We start from the raw sequence: 19,244 nt of genomic DNA, 5'->3' as shown, positions 1-19,244 counted from the left end.
AGGCAGTTTTGCTGTATCACATTGGTCTTTATATATTCGCATCACAGGTTCAATAACTAGAATTGCCTCCTTTACTTTTAAGTGCAGGCCCGCACTTCATTGAACCTTGTTTTTGAAGAGCGAGGGGAGTCCTATGTTGTGGAGTGAAAAAAACGATGGATTTAGGCCCATATCCTAGTACTGGGGTGAATGTATGACATTGTTCTACATTCTGTCCATCAACTGTGTTTTTTGCAATTTTCACCCCGAGTGTGCTGGGTATACTCAGACGTGAGTCCCAGGCTCTCCACACCACTGGAGTCAAGCTATCCAGGCTGATGAAGGCTGATAGCCAGAAACCGGTCCTTGATTGCTTGATTCCGGTCTGGGAAAGACATGGCTTGGTAGTTCGGACTGGACTGTTCCCATGAGTCACAGGGTCAGAGCTGATTTGCATATAGCCAGTGTCTAACCCAGGGTGATGTGGAGTGCAAAAAAACGATGGATTTAGGCCCGGATCCTTGTACTGGGGTAAATGTATGACATTGTTCTACATTCTGTCCATCAACTGTGTTTTTTGCAATTTTCACCTCGAGTGTGCTGGGTATACTCAAACGTGAGTCCCAGGCTCTCCACACCACTGGAGTCAAGCTATCCAGGCTGATAGCCAGAAACCGGTCCTTGGATGCTTGATTCCGGTCTGGGAAAGACATGGCTTGGTAGTTCGGACTGGACTGTTCCCATGAGGCACAGGGTCAGAGCTGATTTGCATATAGCCAGTGTCTAACCCAGGGTGGTGTGGAGTGCAAAAAAAGATGGATTTAGGCCCAGATCCTTGTACTGGGGTGAATGCACGACACTGTTCTACATTCTGTCCATCAACTGTGTTTTTTGCTATGTTGAAGCATGGCACCTGGTGGTGTGTGAGGACATCCAGCCACAATTTTTTTGTGTCCCCCTAGATAAGCTTGAGATGGACAATCACTTGTAGAAGAATAAATTAACATTTACTGGGGTGACTTTCTAGTCCTTGACATATGTGGCTAGAGGCCAGCTCACCATAGAGACCCCACCGCCTCCTGGTCCCCACCTTGGTAAATGGCAGGTGTTTCTGTGTTTTGATCAAACATTGGAACACCCTGCCTCTTCCACTGCATCAGATACAAAATCATTTGGCATTCAAAAAAGCTCCTAAATCCTAGCTTTTTTTGCTACACTCTTTCTCCTGTGTGCTCCTTAGTTTTAAGTGAAATCTTTTAACACCAGGACATGATTCTGTAGGGATTTCATGCTATATAAATCTACACAACAGAATAGTTTCAGTGACTGCTAAAGAACATCTGACATATTTTGGTTGTGGTTAGAGAAATGTTAAACAATCGTGAAAATCTGGAGAAGGAGATAGAGCACATCGTGACTTTGTTACCAGTTTAATCAGCTACTATTTCTTCTTTCTGTTGCTTGTCTTATAAAGAACGAATATGATACTAAGAACATGCTATATTCACTTATGTTGCAATTTTTTGTTGCAATTTGAGTACATCTACATATGTCTCTACCATGAAAATGCATGTAATACTGTACAACCTAAATCAAAATATTGCTGGTCACATAGTTCCGTTTCGCAATAAAGTCATAGAGATGGAAACTTGAGGGATGTACATGTGGGAAATGGGGACGGAGAAGTGTGGCTCAATGATTAGAGCGGCAGACCCTGATGCAGAGGTCTAGCCCGGGACCAGGGTTCAATTCCACCACCTCGGCGGGTCTTGGTCTCAAAAAATTCCACGGACCTGATAATTCTCGCCTCGGTGCCTATTCCAATCATGGAGTTCCACTCTGCAACTCTTGGCAATAGCTTGCTTAATCTCCACAACGGCACCCACAACGCTAAGGGTGCCTGGCCTCCACCTTGGGGGTGCCCAGGAGTGGACGCCTCACAGGGAAAGCCAGGATGGGTTCCACAGCGGTATTCGTACAAGCGCCTTGAGACCCTTGCGAGTGAGTAGTGCGCTATACAAGTATCAATTTACATTAATGTCTCCAACTGAGGGGAGGTGAGTCTGCAGTAGAGGGAAATTTCCAATATGGAATGTCCAAGCCACCATCATATATGCATAAATCTCTAAATATTCCAACGTAACAATGAGAATGTGCAAAATATGTTACATGCCTTCAATAAGCAAGCAACCCGCATTTTGAATGCAAGATTGATATTTTCCCTATTGATACTTGAAAACAAACAATATAATTGGCCTACCTTTTTGCTTTATCCTTGTCATCTTCATCAATAAATCCATCAAAAACACTAACATCATCTCTGCAACAGAAATGATAACAAAGTGAGTCAAAATAGAAAACTGAACTCATGTATTTACCACACAAGGCAAAAGAGATACAATTGAACTGCCTTTGACCAAAGTCCTGGAAAATGCAAAACAAGAGGAAAGCAAATGTTTGTTATTTTTCGGAGTGTGTGTGAAGATATACCAATACAGTTACAGCTAATTCTCTAAAGCAAACCTATCTTTGAAAAGGTTTCATCTACTTCTAACACTCAATCCACGTTAGGTCCTGGAATCTCCAAAACAATAGAAAGCAAACCTTCGTATTAATGCTCATTAGGTACCACAGTGACTAGGTCATACCAAGCAATAAAGTAATCCCTCAGAACTTTCAATACTTGGTTAGGGTTACACTAACAATATATGGGATGATGTAATGAGGTATTCTGTAACTACCCACTTTCTTACTCCTTAAGAGTTGTACGTAATGGTTGACAGGCCCATACCTTTATAGTTCATTTTCTAAAGCAAACTGATCTGCGAAGATCACTGCAGCAGTGCAGTGCAAGATCATTGGCAGAAATATGAGAGGAAGACAGAGAAAGTGCATAGTTACTTTAACTTAAACAGCCAAGTTGAACATTCGGTATCAGCAGTGCTAAACAGTCATAACTGGAGAATATGCTTTCAATACTTCTCAGTGCTTTATATAACCCCTTATCCAAGACTTATACACTACATAATGCAAGTCCTTACAAAGAAAAAGGTAAAGTCTCTGCCACGCAATAAACCTGACCGGGGAACCAAACCTGCTCTAAAAAACCAAAGTAGACCACAGGGGGAATAAAGTTCCAGGCTAATTCGGACATATTGTGATCCATACTAAATCATAAGCCCAAAAAGGAGATACTAGGAAGAAACTCTGAGGAGTTATAGGTTAACCCAAAGAAGAAGGCAATTTCTGAGGAATCAGAAAACACCCAGAACATAAGACCTCATTTAGAGCGTGTTATTTTGAGATTGTATGTTTCAGGAAACAATTGTGTCAAAGATTAAGGAAGGTGACACCCAGAAGTGTAATGGAGGCTTGTCATTACTTGTACAGAGAACCAGAAGGAAAAGTACTTACTAATAGGAATAAAATTCCAAGACTCAATCCCAGGGTGATAGTAGCACTTGAGACCTTGACCACACCTACTGATGATAGGGTCTCTCTATGAAGCCAAACTACCAATGCTCTGGGAGGTGCTAGTGGGCATACACCTGCAAATGGGAAATCCAAGAACCTTGATTCGGTTACAGAGCTGGTTGGTAGGGAAGTTGGAGTTAGCTGGTAAGAAGGTGAAGTTACCTGTAAACAAAAATAAATTCTGCTCCAGGAAAACACATTACATTCTACTCTTTCCCCACCCAATAGTGCGAGGGACAGTGTGGGAAGGGAGGATCCTTCTAGCATGGTTACCTCCAGTTTTTGCCTGTTGCCAGTGTGTTTTTGACCTAGTCTGCTGGGGTCAAAAAACACACTGTTGCCAGTGTATTTTGGACCTTGTCTGCTGGGGTCCTGCTAATCAGGACACTAGTAACTGTGCTTTCTCCCCTGAATTGACATGGTAAGTACTTTGGTACCTCCAAAATTGGCTACTGGTGTACCCTTGTAAGTCCCTAGTATATGGTACTAAGGTCGCCGGGGCATAGGTACACTAGGGGTCTCCTGTGGGCTGCAGCACGTGACTACAGGCCTGCAATTTCAGCCTGTGTAAGTTGATGCTTGCACCTCTCATGACTGATGTTTCATTATATCTTGTAAAAATTAATTAGTCCACCTTCAAGACAGGACTTGGGGCCCGATTACGTCTTTTTGGTGGAGAGGTGGCGTGGTGGTGCAAACCACAGTGCCACCGATCCAGCCGAAGGCCACCACCGCCTGCCCAATTACAACTGTACAGTAGTCTAGCAGACGCGCAGCGTGGTGGTCCCATCACGGTGCCTCTTTAAAAAGGCTGCCGTGCTTTTGAAAAAGGCAGTGCTATGGGACCACACTACAAGGTTCCGGCACGCCATGGACTCCAAAGTCCATGCCATGCCCACCTGTGTGCATCCACATGCAGGTAAGGCAAAGAGGGGCCCCCCTTTGTTTCTTATCCTCCAAGATTTACATCGAGGAAAAACTTCCAGGTAAACCCTGAAGGAGAGGAAACTGTAATATACTTGTTGCGATCACAGCAGTTCTGCCAAGGATATTGCTCCTAATGGGGCGGTTGGACTACGAATCTAACAGTCTGGCAGTCCTCAGACTGGCAGACTCATAATCAGGCCCTTAGTGCATTGGGCTGGGGTGGGAGCACTTGCTAGCGCCACCAGAATGCTTTAAATGGCACATTTGCCCTCCTTGCATACTCCAGCTTGAGCCAGTTCAGGAACCATTGTTTTCCGCTTTGGTGCGAAACTGGACAGAGGACATGGAAGTATCCCCCACTCTGTCTAGCCCCTCCTCTGGGAGGGACCCCAAGTCGTTCCTACCCTTTCCTTAGGGTACCTAAGGGTTCCCCTGTAGGTGGGTCCTCAGATATGTCATGGGACAAGACTCACTCCTAAAACTAGGTCGCTCTTCAATCGCTGTGATACTTGGAATTTTTTGGACTTCCAATAGAACTTAAGACTGCATCAAGGAAGACTCCTGTTGCTCTTGGTCTCGCTGTTGTTCAAGTCTTCTTCGTAGTCTGTGCTTCATCCAGGTTCTTTAACAGACCTGTGGACATCAAGGACACCCGAAGAAATCTCCCTTGAAATGAAGGAGTCACTCCTATTCATCTGCAGGCACTGCAACGAAGCTGACCGGACTGCTACTCCTGTCATCCTACGCACATCCTGGGCTCCAGCAACATGGTTCTGCAGCTCCCTATAGACATGATCTGTCTTCCCAGCAATTTTGAGGACAATATCCCTCATCCAGCCGCTGGGGCTAAACGCCTGTGCACCTCGTTAATATGCTGTTGCCAAGGCTTGTTGGCTCTGCTGGATTTTTGTTCTCCTTCATCAGTTAGACCCTGAGCTGCCTGCTGTGGCGGCACTACTTGATGCTGCCAAAGCATTCAATTCTGTTGAATGGGCATACATGTTTACTGTCCTTAGATGAATGGGGTTCCTGCAGAGCTATCTCCGATGGATCCAATTATTATACCATAAGCCGGTTGCTGGAATACCGGTAAATGGCACTACAACGGATACCCTGGATATTAGTAGAGGCACGAGGCAGGGGTGTCTATCATCGCCACTACTATTTACACCAGCTCTGGAGCCTTTGGCATGCCAGATACGGCAATGTCATGCAGCTGCGGCACTTCAGTTTCGGACGCGGCCTATAGGAATATTGCTATATATGCGGACGACATGGTTTTATACGTCCGCAATTCGGAATCCGTTCGCAATCCAGATATATCCAGGGATATATCTGGATATATCCCGTACTAAGGGAATATATCCAGTTTGAACGGCACTCCGGACTGTGTATAAATTGGTCCAAATCAGCAGTTATTCCGCTAACACCCAGTACCGTACAATTCCCACTGGACTTTCCCCTGCTGTGTCAGACGGAACCCATTAAATAGGAATCTGGGTGCACAGGGATCCAGAGCTGGTGATTTTAGAGAATTATGGGAGCGCCCTTGCCAAGTTGGAACAACAGGTGACCCGCTAGATCTGTCTGCCACAGTCACTGTCGGACCGCATTGCGATACAGAAAATGATCATCATCTTACTGCGATTTTTGTACCTATTCCTCAATATCCCTATCCCACTCATGCAACAATTTTTTTGGCAATTGCAGTCGCAGCTCAACACACTCACGTGGACGGGCTGCCAAGCGCAGGTCAGCTGGAAAACATTAACACAACCCTATATCCAGGGGGGTTCAGAGCTCCGGACCTACAAATATATTACCTATGCTCTCAGGCACATTACTCGCACTATTGGCTGCACCCATATAGTTACCTTTCACACATTGCGGTTGAGAATTTCAGTTAAGGAGCAGCAGAATGTCCACCCTGCAGTTGATAACGGTGTGCTTAACATGGCACTCCACTTATCCATCGCCTTTTCAGCCTGTCTTTGTTGCTCTTGTTGTGCTGTGACATAAAGCCTTGTGACAAGGCGGGCATTCGTGGGTGCCTGTAATAGTACCTGTAGCGTCTGGAGTGTTTATGGTTTTCGGGGAAATGACGGATATAGCTGTTTTATCGCCAGCCGCAATCGTAGGTAAGTGAAGACAATCAGTAGAACAGCCCTAGTCTCCCAGACAGTAACTGGGGAATCAATAAAGAGTTCATTGTTGAACAAGTCACCCACAGTGTGCCAGCTATTCTCAGCCAATATTGCCTTTGCCCCCTTCTTGTATGTTACTGATATGATTTGATGTTGCAATAGGGTGAGGGCTGGAGCCTAAAGCGGGAGCTTTTGGGCTCACCTCCCCAATACCCGCCAAGCCGCCGTGGTGGTCAGGACCGAGTTGACCCCCCAACTTGGTGCTCTAGTATTTACCTGCGGAAGAAGGGTGACCGGGAGGACGGGGTGCGAAATATAATTCTCACACATAACTGTAATTTGCATATTATTCATTTTAAATTGCTGCAGCACATACACTACACGCCAGTGCAATTGCACATACTTGGCCTCCATGCACATATGTGCACACGTTGTGCAGCTACGCAGGCAGAGAATTTTTACATGTAGCTTGGGCATAGACTACCATAAAGGAATATTGGGATGAGGTGCTGTAGGTCCTGCGTGACATGTCATCAGAGCCATTAACCCCACAACTCTGTTTACTAAGACTGTTAAAGGTTAAGTCAGTGATAAATCGCAGACTGATATCCATTGCTCTTTTTTTGCCTAAACAACTGGTTGCGATGACGTGGGGTAGTAGGAAAGCTCCCACTGTTAAAGACTGAATAACAGACTAGGTCTATTGCAAAGAACAATTAAGGACTTTTGCGGAAGCACTGCCGTCAGCCTCCAGACCAAAAGACATGTGGCGACCTCTGGTTCGATACATGCAGACACAAGGTGCGGATTAGAGTGGAAGGGTCCTGATTGCATACTGTTCATTGATAAGATATGTACTTTGCATGTGACTAGGAGAAATATGGAAATTGTCAACAGCTCTTGTAAATATTATACTGTACTCTGCATGTAACAGTGGTGCAAAGATATGCATAATTCGAACAGTGTTGATTATTTCGAAAATTATAAATAAAAAACCGATAGCTTATCTTCTTCCTCACAAGCCACCGCTATTAACACCTGGCTCGCTGGAGGCTGCGACTCGGTAGCCCCCCTACGCCGGATTTCAACTTGACGACCTAAGGAATCAAATCGGTGGTTCAGTGAAGACTTGAAGGAACAAAAGCTGGCCCTACGACAGGCGGAGAGGCAATGGAGAAGGGACTATTGTCCTCTATTAAAAACCCACTACTCCACACTATTAAGTGATTATAAAAAAGCCATACTAATTGCTAAAACTGCCTACTTTTCAACAAAAATTCTGGTGGCAGAGAATAAATCTAGGGAGATTTTCACTATAATTAACGATCTAGCTTACTCTGACAGGGCTACACCTAAACCTCCTCCCACCCAGTCCTTGTGTGATTCGTTAAATTCGTACTTTTTGGAAAAAATTACTATTATCAAGGCCAATATTCCTCCCCCCTCTCTTACTTTTGTTGAACCCTCTCCCCCTACTGTCCAGTGCTGTCTCTCTTCGATTCCCACCCTCACCGAAGAAGTATTCCTGGAGATACTCCCAAAGGTTAAATCAGGCTCCCCGGCAGACATCTGCCCGGCACGTATTCTCCAACAGATTTATTCTGTTTGCACTCAGCCCCCTTTCTTAACAGTTCCCTTGCCCAGGGGGTTGGGACACCAGCACTTAAATCAGCCACAATAGAACCTATTTTGAAGAAGCCCGGTGCGGACCCTTCCGCCCCAGCTAACTATCGCCCCATTTCTCTACTGCCCAATTTGGGCAAGGTGCTTGAGCGCCATGTTTCATCGGTACTCAGCGCCCATGTAGAAGCAAATGGGGGCCTGGCGTCTCGTCAGGCTGGCTTCCGTCCTAGGCACTCCACTGAATCTGTCGTGGTGTCGGTACTGGACAACCTCAGGGAGGGCATGGACCAAAACAAACACCAGGCCCTGGTGCTCCTCGATCTCTCCGCCGCTTTTGACACGGTGGACCATTCCATCTTGCTTTCATGTGTCAGAGCGGCGGGAATCGAGGGCTCAGCCCTGGTTTGGCTATCGTCCTTCCTGAGGGACCGCACCCAGGCGGTTCGGCTGGGGGATCTCACGGCCACCCCACTCAAGGTCACTTGTGGTGTTCCCCAGGGTTCTTCTCTTTCCCCTTTATTGTTTAATCTATATATCGATACTTTAATCTTTGCACTCCAGCAGCTGGAGGTCACCGTATACAACTACGCGGATGACCTCCAGCTCATTTTCAATCTCTCTTCCTCTTCTTACTCTGTTTCTAACTTCCAGACTATTATGATTTTTATCAGGGACTGGATGAACCACAACCATCTGAAGCTGAACCCGGACAAAACCGAGCTGGTCCTCACGGGTGGTTCTTCCAGTCCCTGGAACTCTCTATTCTGGCCTTCTTCCTTTGGTCCCCCTCCCACTCCTTCCTCCACAGTTAAGACCCTAGGTATCAAAATGAACAATCATCTCACTCTACACTCACAAATTAGTTCTGTTGTTTCTTCTTGTTTTCTCACTCTTCGTACTATTCGCACTGTTTCCCGTTTCTTTTCTCCCCTGGCACTTAAACTGATTATGTCCGCTTTGGTGATTTCCCGGCTGGATTACGCCAATGCCCTGTACAACGGCATCCCGGCATACAGCCTACGGAAGCTCCAGATGGTTCAGAACCAGGCGGCCCGATTAGTGTATGGCCTCTCCCGCTCCCACCATTCAACTCCTTTATTAAAGGCGCTCCACTGGCTTCCTGTCAGGGAACGATCCCTCTTTAAAACTGGCTGGATGGTTTTTCAGGCTCGCCAGGGTTCTGCTCCCGCCTTCATTACCTCCTTGATTAAGGAGTATGTCCCTGCCAGAGAGCTTCGCTCATCGTCCCAATCACTTCTGCAAATTCCACGTTACAAACGCAAAAAGTGGGGAGGGGCCAATTTTTCAACTTTGGCTCCCACTTTTTGGAACTCCCTCCCCGACCACTTACGGTCTGCTAAATATTATTCCTCCTTCCGCAAAGACCTTAAAACTTTCTTGTTCAAACAGGCCTTCTCTCTGTAAACTATTATTAGCCCATTTCACGACACCAGTATTTACTGCTTCTCTCTGCAAAAATTTGTCTCCATAGGGCCAAGAAACCGCACGGTGAACGCAGCGCTTTATAAGTATTTTAAATTCAAATTCAAATTCGATATCTTTCAGTCAACCTTGCAATAACTACTTTAGAAACTGGCAGACCATTATATGGTTTAGCATAGCCAACAAAAGGTTTGTTAGTCTCAGGGAAAGACCTAATCCTGTCAATATAGGACCCAAGTGCCTTTTTACCATCTAGCATGTGAAAGGTTCTCTCCACAACAGAATCAGGTTGGGAAGATAACTGTATCAACAGGAGCTCACTTTCTCCCAAGGATCAGAAGTAGCTCAGTATTAGAAGTCCCTCAGTATTATCAATGTCTCAGTGTCATAGGCTGTAAAATAGCAGCAACTTCAGCACCATCATCACCAACACTATCGCACTGGAGGCCAATTTTGCAGGTCAATGTATTATTTATTTATTTATTATAAAGTTTTGTATAGCGCGAACAAGACCCGTGGGTATCAGAGCGCTTAACATGAGAGAGAAAAAGTGTAAACATATATATAAACAGTTAGCGAGCAACCGCTGTGAGGTAGATGATATATATATTCGTAACACCTGTGGACGTTAGCGTACATAAATATGCTATGACAAAATTACTAGCAAAGGCATGTATATATAACAGATATGATAAAATTACTAACAAAAGCATGTATATATAACAGATATGAGGTAGCTCGGTATATGTTCATGCAAGATGCTGTTCTCCAGTTCACTCAAAGTAGCCATTACTGATGGCCATTCGGTTGTTCTCATATCATAGGATACGTATTCCATTATAGAATTACCTATGTCTCCCTTTCTAATGGCGTATAAGATCAGTACTGGGCAGTAGTAAATCCGAACCAAGAACAGTGTACTAAGTAATGTATCTATTCATCAGCAGGCTCTTCACTTCACGCTTGAATGTTACCAGATTCTGGATCTTCCTGATGTTTGGAGGGAGTGAGTTCCAGATTCTGGGGGCAGCTCCCGAGAACGCTCTGTCATAGGTTTTTTTCTTTCGGAAGAAGGCTGCCCGTAGAAGCAACTCCTTAGCACTCCTAGCTGGTCTGTTGCCACCGGACAACTGAATTTTCTTGGCAAGATATCTTGGGGTGTTCTTGTGTAATGCTTTGTGTGTGATGCATGCTATCTTCATTTGGATTCTTGCTTCGTACGGTAGCCAGTTCAATGCTTTCAGGTGCGGGGATATATGATCATATTTCCTGGTTCCGGTGATAAGTCTTGCTGCAGCGTTAAGGCAGGCTTTCAATGGTGCTGTGGACGTTTTTGGTAATCCAGCCAAGGTAGTGCAACCATATTCAATCCTCGAGATAACTAAGGATTGGATTGCCACTTTGAGGTCAGACTCTGTGATGTATGGTTTCAATTTTCTTAAGTAGTTCAAGTGAAAGCGGGCACTTTTCGCCATTGAATTAATATGGGCTTTCATGTCTAGATTCTCGTCTAGGGTGATTCCTAGAGATTTAGCTGAGTTGACAAGGGTTGGGGTGCAGTTTAGCGCAGTCACGACTTTCGTCCAATCCTTTATTTCTGTATGGCTCCTTGGTGGAGAAATTAGTAAGAACTCTGTTTTATGTGCATTCAGCTTCAGGTGGTTTGTGGTTAACCATTGAAGTGCCATTTTTAGTGTCTCATTCATTAATTCCAAATCTTTTAGGGATGCGACCTTTAAGTATATTTGCGTGTCGTCAGCATACATGTGATAAGATATTTGAGATTTTTGGAGGATTTCTGTGAGTGGTTCGACGTATAGGTTAAACAGATCAGGGGATAATGTCGAACCTTGCGGGACTCCAATTGAGATAGGGCACGGAGGTGAAGTTGATTGGTTAACCAGGAAGCGTTGCGTTCTGTTCTGTAAAAAGGACTCGAACCAGTTCAGCACAATTCCCGATAGTCCCATCCTGTCCCGTAGCCTGGCCAGTAATGCCTCATGATTTACCGTATCAAATGCCGATGACAGGTCTAGGAGAATCAGTAAGCATGCTTGATTTTGGTCAAGGGCCTGCAGCGCGTCATCAATAATATGGAGAATCGCTGTTTCCGTGCTGTGCCCTGCTCTGAATCCCGATTGACATTCGTCTAGCAAGGAGAATTTGGTGATGTGTTGGCTCAGTTGGTTCTGCACACATTTCTCAGTCAGCTTGGCCAGTAGAGGGATGTTGGTCACTGGGCGAAAGTTATTTGGATCTGATGCATCGGCTGTGGGTTTTTTGATTATGGGAACGACTTGACCTGTTTTTAGGCAGTCGGGAAGGATCCCTTGTGAAAGTGACGCATTTATTATTTCGGTCCATACTGGAATCAGGATGTGATTCATTTCTTTTACGCATTTTGCAGGCAGAGGGTCTTGGTAGTGGTTGTTAGGTTTGATTCCTGCGAGCGTCTTAGCAATCGTGTGTTGGACATATAATTCGAATGATTCCCAGCTCGCCTTGTTTTTTGCGATGGTGCAGTTCGTTGTGCAATCCGTTGTAGAGTCAGCATCGTTAGTAAACGGAGGTTCGTTGGGAAGGTTCGACGCCGAGTTTCTAAGCTCTACTTCGAGTGTTTTGGCCTTTTCCGTGAAAAATGTGGAAAATTCATCACAGTTTAGAGGTGTTTTTGAATTTTCTAGCACTGATTTGGCTAGTTTGTTTGATTGCTCCTTTAGGATTTCAAATAGTCTTCGTGGTCTGTTTTTGGCATTATCCAGTTCTGCTCTTATAAATTCCTTTTTTGAGTTGATGATCTTTTTATTATATTGGTTCCTTATTTTTCTGAGGGCTTCCAGTTCAGGAGATGATGGGTGTTGCCTCCATTTTCTTTCGGCCATTCTCAATTTGCGTCTATCTTCGTTTAGTGCTTCGTTAAACCATGGGTTTTTTGTCTTCTCTGGGATTCTTTTCAATTTTAATGGCATGGTGTTATTAACGATATTTTCAACAGCTGCTATGTAGTGATCCGTCAGCTCGTTAACTTTTTCCAGGTTGTTGGGTGGCTTTAAGTCTCTTTCGCAGCTTTCAACCAGTAGTTCCATATTTGCTTCTTTTGTGTCCCGGGTCCATTTTTTGGCTTTGAAAGGTTGCCTGGTCCTACCTTTTCTCAATGTGGGTATCATGAAAGTTATGGCATTATGATCAGACCAGTCACATGGTGTTATGGAGTGGATTGTTGCAGCATTGTTTCTTGAGATAATCCAGTCTAACGTCGCTCCTTTAGAGTGTGTGGGTAGTGTGCACGCTTGAGTGAGGTTTAGTTCAGTGAGGAAGCCTTTCAGCATGTTGACCAGTTTGTCATTGCAGTTCTCCCAGTGAAGGTTGAAGTCGCCTAGAAATATGTTATTGGCAGCGTTGTTAGAGTTGGCTGTTATGATCTCCATTAACTCTACTATAAACTTTTCGTTATCTCCTGGTGGGTGGTAAAATGTATGCAAGTTGCATTGTTGAATGTTGGTTGATCTTATGTTAAGACCAAGATACTCACAGGATTCTAGCGGTCCGGCCTGAATTTGTTTAACCTCTATGTCAGATCGATGAATACAGGCTATCCCTCCCCCTAGCTTTATGGGTCTATCAAGTCTCAAAATGTTGAATTGCGGTGGTACTAACAGATCCATGGTTGGGGATGAAGATTCCGTAAGCCATGTTTCAGTAAGGATTGCCAGGTCAATGTCCTTGTTGAGGATGAGGTCCGCTATGTCCGATGCATGTTTGGTTGCTGATCGACAGTTGAGTAGTAGACAGGTCAGATGTTTTTCCTTTGTACTAGTGTTCACATTTTCGGCTTCGTTTGGAGTTATCTGTATGTGCTGTAAGTTGTGGGGGTTGGATGTTCTATTGTTTTTTCTCGATGTTCTGTTAGCATCAGGTGGTAATGTTTTGATTCTCTCCCCTTCGATGTGGTCCGATCGATCATATGTTCGGATTAAGGCCAGCGTTTCCTCTTTAGATAGTGGTTTAGTCCTGTAAGGTCTGTTGTCTCTCTGTTTTAAATGCATGTCCGCCTCGTTACGCTCTCTATGTGAAGAATGAGCAAGGTTTTGGATATCCGTGACTTTAGAATGAATGTTCACCGTCATCTCTCCAATTTTTTCAATCGTCTGTACGGTATTAATAGTGGCTTTTGCTAGCTTACTCACTAGTTTCTGGAGCTTATTAAAGTCCTTCTTGTTCTGATGAGATTTCTTAAGGGCGGCCGATCTGTACCTCCCTTCTACTCTTCTCCTTTTTGGCTCGGTTCTTATTTGCGCTGCTATTTCCTTTATCTCCTCTTTTTGATTGTCGGTTCCAATTCTATGAGGTGTGACGTTGGTGCTGGATATGTTCCGAGTTACTAGGGGTGAAGGTCTGCATGTCGCTGGTGTTGTAATAGCGAGCGGTACCGGGAGGTTGATGTAGTTAGATAAATCCTGTGTAGTTGGTAGTTTGCTTGATGGTGGAGGTGTGAACGACGTTGTAATTGTGCTGGAGAGGGTGTGGGATGTAGGAAGGCTGGTGACTTCTGTTTCAACCAGTGTATGCTCTACGAGAGGGGCCTCGTGATTCAGGAGTAGGGGCGACTTTTCTCTTTGGCCCTGGTAGTGTTCTTTGTTTGTCTGATAGGTAGACTTCTCAGTTCTTAACGTCGTGTTCTCCGGTACTGGCATTACTAGACCAGTAGTCTCTACCTGGTTAGGGTTTTGCGCATGATCGTTCCTGGTTCTATTTGCGCCTCTGATGGTGACATCGTGAATATCTAGAGTGTCTACTGGTGGGGTTAGGATTCTATTTCCGCCTCTGATGGTGACATCGTGAATATCTAGAGTGTCTACTGGTGGGGTTAGGAGACGTAGATTACTCAGGTCGTCCATTGAGTCTTTTACCGATTGGAAAATCTTGGCAAATCTCTCTAGCTCTCGATTTGCTGCTTGTATCAGCACCATTCCCGATTTATATATCGTGATGCTAAGTTCGGCTCTGCATCTTTCTGACGGTGAGGTTGACATTTTTAAGCCATGAGGGATGTTTTTCGTGGTTTTTATGGTAAACATCCTAGAGAAGGCATTTCGCCATTTGGCTGTTCTTTATGTGAAGAATATGAGGTCATTCATTTTCGTACCATTAGTTATATTGAAGTATAGGTCTGCGAATAGTATGTCCGGGTTTTTTCTCAGGGAGTCATGTTTAAACTTCTTAGCTGCATTTTTAGATAAATTATGGGGGTATTTTATACTCTGGACACTTAAGCCAGCGGACTCAAGGTATCTTTCAGTCATTTTTGCTCCGAACTGCACGTATTATGGTGATTCTTGCTCCGTTTTATTCCAGGTAGCTCCACTGCTGGTGTTATTTGCTGCTGGATTTATTCCCCGATCTAGAAGTGTGTGGTTATAGCTTTGCTGGGTAGTACTGGATATAGCTTCTCTTATTCCATGATTATTCCACATTTACCTTTGGTAGTTGTAGTTTCAGAGTGCTTACTAATTAAATAATTATTAGCCGGCTGACCTTTGCTCTGCTCTGTGTTGGGTGTAAAAGCTAATCCTAGTAAGAACCTTGAAAGATGGCTGCCGTTGTATTCGTTTTTATACAGGCAGTGAGACCTTTCTCTCTTTCCTCTTCTTACTCCAGTCCAGCTTCACTCGTCGATTGGTCCCGCTTCCCTGGCTCTCCTTTAGTTAGTCATATTGCTGTGACCTTGTAGAGATTCCGCTTTTCACACACACGTGGATATTTGTGCCAGATCCTCAAAAATATTTGATCCATGTTAAATGTCCGCATTGGCCGCCATTTTAAGGTCAGGCGGGGCGGACTGCAGACTTATTGTTAAGTTTCCAGTTCTCTCCTCAGCGTGGCGGCGGCGGCGGGGGGGGGGGGCGAGGATGGGCGTTGGGGAGCTGCGCTGCAGCAGCGCAGGTGCCTGTACCTCAGATCGCCCGCGCCTCCTCTCTGCTGTGCTCTGTCCCTGGTCCCCGTCCTTGGTCCCAGTGACGCCGTCTCAGCCCACCTACGGCACGGACCTCGCTCGCCTCGCTCTGAGAGCCCTCCGCTCTCTACCCGCTCCGCCAACAGCCTCCAACGTGACAGGCGATGTCGTCTCTGCCCGGCGTCCTCCCAGTCCAGCACCCCTCTCAGCACGGGAGTCGGAAGACTGCGAGGCTGTCACGTCTCCTTACGAGGTAATGTGTTGTCCTGTATTTTCCTTTCGGTTCCCGTGTCACGGGTCGACGGTCCTGACGGTCTTAGGCTGCAGAGGGGGATATTCAGGGATTTATGCCAGACTTGGCATATCAGAATCCTACAGTGTTATGCCCTTTTCGTGGTGTATTATGATGCATACATTAGCACAATATTCATATTGTTCCACCGCTTACTACTAAGAAAATATTTCGCAGCATGTTTTCTAGATCAAGATCTAGCTTTCTGCTAAATATGATATAAATCAATTATTGCGGTATCCCTATTCAATTTTTCTACGGTAAATTGAATGGGGAAAAAAGTGTTTTCTCCCTTTTTTCTTGCCCTTGCTTGAAGGATCACCACAAAACTTTACAGGAAGGGGCAGAGGTGGTTTGATTTTTTAGGGGGAAAGCTTTGTGAAGATTCACCAAATGCCAATGGTTTTGCTATGGACACGTAGTGCTAACTCGAAGCAGGAGTAAGGTACCACAGTTGTCAGTTAGATGAAACAAAAACAATTGAACAGAAAGAAAGAGTCTGGGATGGAAAGCAGACAGAACAACAATTGGAAGTCTATGATATATTCTGATGGAAGCTGTTAGAACCGGCTGTCTCTAGTTGGCAGAGGTATGCACTTCTGACAAATAGGGACACACCTTTTCTAGTCAGGGCAAGGGGATCACACCCTTGGAAAAATCCTGCTCACCCCCTTTGTAGCTTGGCAGAGCAGACAGGCTTATCTCAGAGGCTGTGTGTTAAGCATTTATGACCACATACAGTAATAAAGTGAATACACTACAAATGGACACGACACAGTAGTATTATAAAAATAAGGATTTTTATATAAGGCTTAGCACAAGACCAAATAACGACAAAAATATACCACAATCTTAATAAATACTCTTGGAAGAAAAAATAATAGTTCAAGTGTAGTTTCTTCTTAGCACAGAGTCTTTAGTATCAAAAGCAACTCTTCTTCTTTAAAACACAGTTCTTGGCAACAATGTAACCCACACTGGAGTCACACGACGTCGAGGCAAAGTTAATCCAAAGGGTTCAGCGTCGACCGCGAGGAGCGCTACGTCGAGCCCAGAGTCGCACAGACCCCCACAACACAGTACCTTGGAAAAGCGAAGCACGCGATGATTAGCGGCGTCGAGATGTCCGGCGTCGCGTCTCCGGCGTCGATCCGGCCTCGGAGTCTGGGCGACCTGCAGCGGCGTCGACAGATGTCAGGCAGGAGCAGTGCTCATGAGGCGAAGCAGGATACGGCGTCGTCGTCGATGTCGATGATGATGTTGCAAGAGTGAGCAGCGCTCACGGCGTCGAGAGGGCACGAAGTCGATGCGATCAGCAGCGGTGCAGACACGAGGTCACTTGGAGCTGAAGCCAAACTCGCTACTCACTGGCGTTGCTGCTGGTGTCGATCGGGTCCGGCGGCCGGCGTCGAGGAAGCGGGACACTGGAGCCGTTACTCACGATGTCGAGCTGGATTCGGCAACGTCCGTCGGCGTCGAGATTGCTGGTTTCTTTCAGAGGTGCTGGATTCTCAAGTTCCAGCAACAAGCACTTTTAGCAGATGAAGTCTTTTAGCCCTGTGACTTCAACAGGAGGCTGGCACTCTTCCAGCCCTTGGAGACTTTCTTTAGCAAAGCTTGAGAGTACACACACAGTTCCTCTCTCCTGGTTCCTTGGCAAAAATAAAGAAGCACTGCAGGATTCCCCCAACAAACAGCACACTGGCAGAAGGGGTAGGCAAGTCCGTGGATCAGCAGGCTTCTTGTCCTTGGTTCAGGTTTCCTTGTCAGAAGTGATTTAAAGTCTTGGTTCAGGGGTCCTTCTCTTATACCCCTTTTTGGTTTTGATCCCTTTGTCCATGCAGGGGAATTTCCCAACATCCTGGGTTTGTTGTGGGTGTAGCCAGGCAGAGGCACCTGGCCTATTCACTGTGCTCAGACTCAGACGCCCAGCAGGAGGTGGAGCCAGCATTGTCACTGGCAGGAGCAGAGCTATCGGCCTCCTGGTAGGAGGTGGGGCCAGGATCGTCCATGGCAGGCACAGAGCCATCAGTCGCCTGGTAGGAGGTGGAGCCAGCATTGTGTCAGGCAGGGCAGGCTATCAGGAACTACTCTCCCCCTACTCTCAATGCAAATGTCCCACTCATCCCACACTGACTCACTCAGACCTCTGGAGCCACCCAGCTCCTGTCACACACACACCAAACCAGCAGAAACCAGAAATAGTTAGACAAGAAAATAGCCACCTTCTAAAAGTGCTATTTTCAAACCTAGAGTCCAAAAACCATCCACCCAAACGGATGCGTTATTAAACCCCGAGTTCAGGGATACCAAACTCGACATTGCACCATGCTCCCCGAGCCAGCTAGGATTATAGCATTAATAATCCTGGAAGCCCATTCTACCTAATGGAGAGCAGGTTACCTCGCAATAGTGAAAAACGAATATGGCTGTAATTCACTATTAGGACATGCCAACTTGGTCAGGCTTGTCCTACCTTATACTTGCAATGCACCCTGCCCGTGGGCCTACCATAGGGGTGACTAACATGAAGTTATGGGAAGGTTTAGGGACTGGCAAGTAGGTGTACTTGCGCAGTCAGCGTGACAGCACTAGACTGCACGTAGGTCTAGCAATGGCAGACCTTTAGACATACTTTTACTAGTCCGCTCTTGTGGGTGGCACAACATGTGCTGCAAGCCCACGAGCAGCATTTGTATTTACAAGCCCTGGCACTTCTGGTGCACTAGACTAGGGACTGATAGTAAACCAAATAAGCCAAACATGGAATTCGATCAATACAGCAATTTTACATAGGGAGCACTTGCTCTGTGGCACTGATCAGCAGTGGCACAGTGCCCAAAGCGATATACCAGCAAAAACATCGTAAACAGAGGAGGCAAACATAAAAAATGGAGGAGAGACTCAAGCCAATGATGTCAGGTCTAACAGAAGCTTTTTTTCCTCATCTGGTTTTTGTTGGCCAAATCAAATTATTCATGGCTTATGTTGTGGTTCACTGTTTGTTGATGCTGCTGATCTTTCGGACTAAAGAAAGTAAAGCATAAATATTGTCTGGGTGTTCCTAAAAAAACAGAAAATATTCTGTTGCAAAAGATTGGAAATTTTATATTCTAGCTTCCAATTATTCAATAATCAGAATATTTACATATTACCAATAATAATGCACCAACTATGGCTAACATTTGCTCATGTTGTATATCTCAGTCCACTGGCATTACTTTGCAGTATTTTGGGGGATTTGTTTACAGGTTGGTGGGGGTGAAACCCAACTCAAAAAGAAACCACAATCCTTGTAAGGGTGAAGTCACAAGCAAACCCTTAATTAACCTGTGCTCAACGCTCAGGCAGCTTGGCACAGAGCAGTCCAGCTTCACTCAGAGGTAATGTGTGAAGTATTTGTGCAACA

The 19,244-nt window shown here is 45.4% G+C and overlaps 1 protein-coding gene across 1 annotated transcript in view; it reads right to left on the bottom strand.

The window, feature by feature from the left end:
- Positions 1-19,244, bottom strand: part of CLOCK (clock circadian regulator) — a 1,177,342-nt gene that overhangs the window by 884,288 nt on the left and 273,810 nt on the right. The window contains exon 4 of the mRNA XM_086962635.1: positions 2,240-2,299. Within this exon, the coding sequence (XP_086818761.1) occupies positions 2,240-2,299 (60 nt within the window). The remainder of the gene's footprint in view (positions 1-2,239; positions 2,300-19,244) is intronic.

This window comes from Lissotriton vulgaris, chromosome 3_1 (assembly GCF_964263255.1).
Source record: "Lissotriton vulgaris chromosome 3_1, aLisVul1.2, whole genome shotgun sequence".
In the NCBI taxonomy this organism is placed as follows: domain Eukaryota; kingdom Metazoa; phylum Chordata; class Amphibia; order Caudata; family Salamandridae; genus Lissotriton; species Lissotriton vulgaris.
The sequence above is the reverse complement of the archived record's forward strand: the minus strand, read 5'-3'. Positions and strand labels throughout refer to the sequence as shown.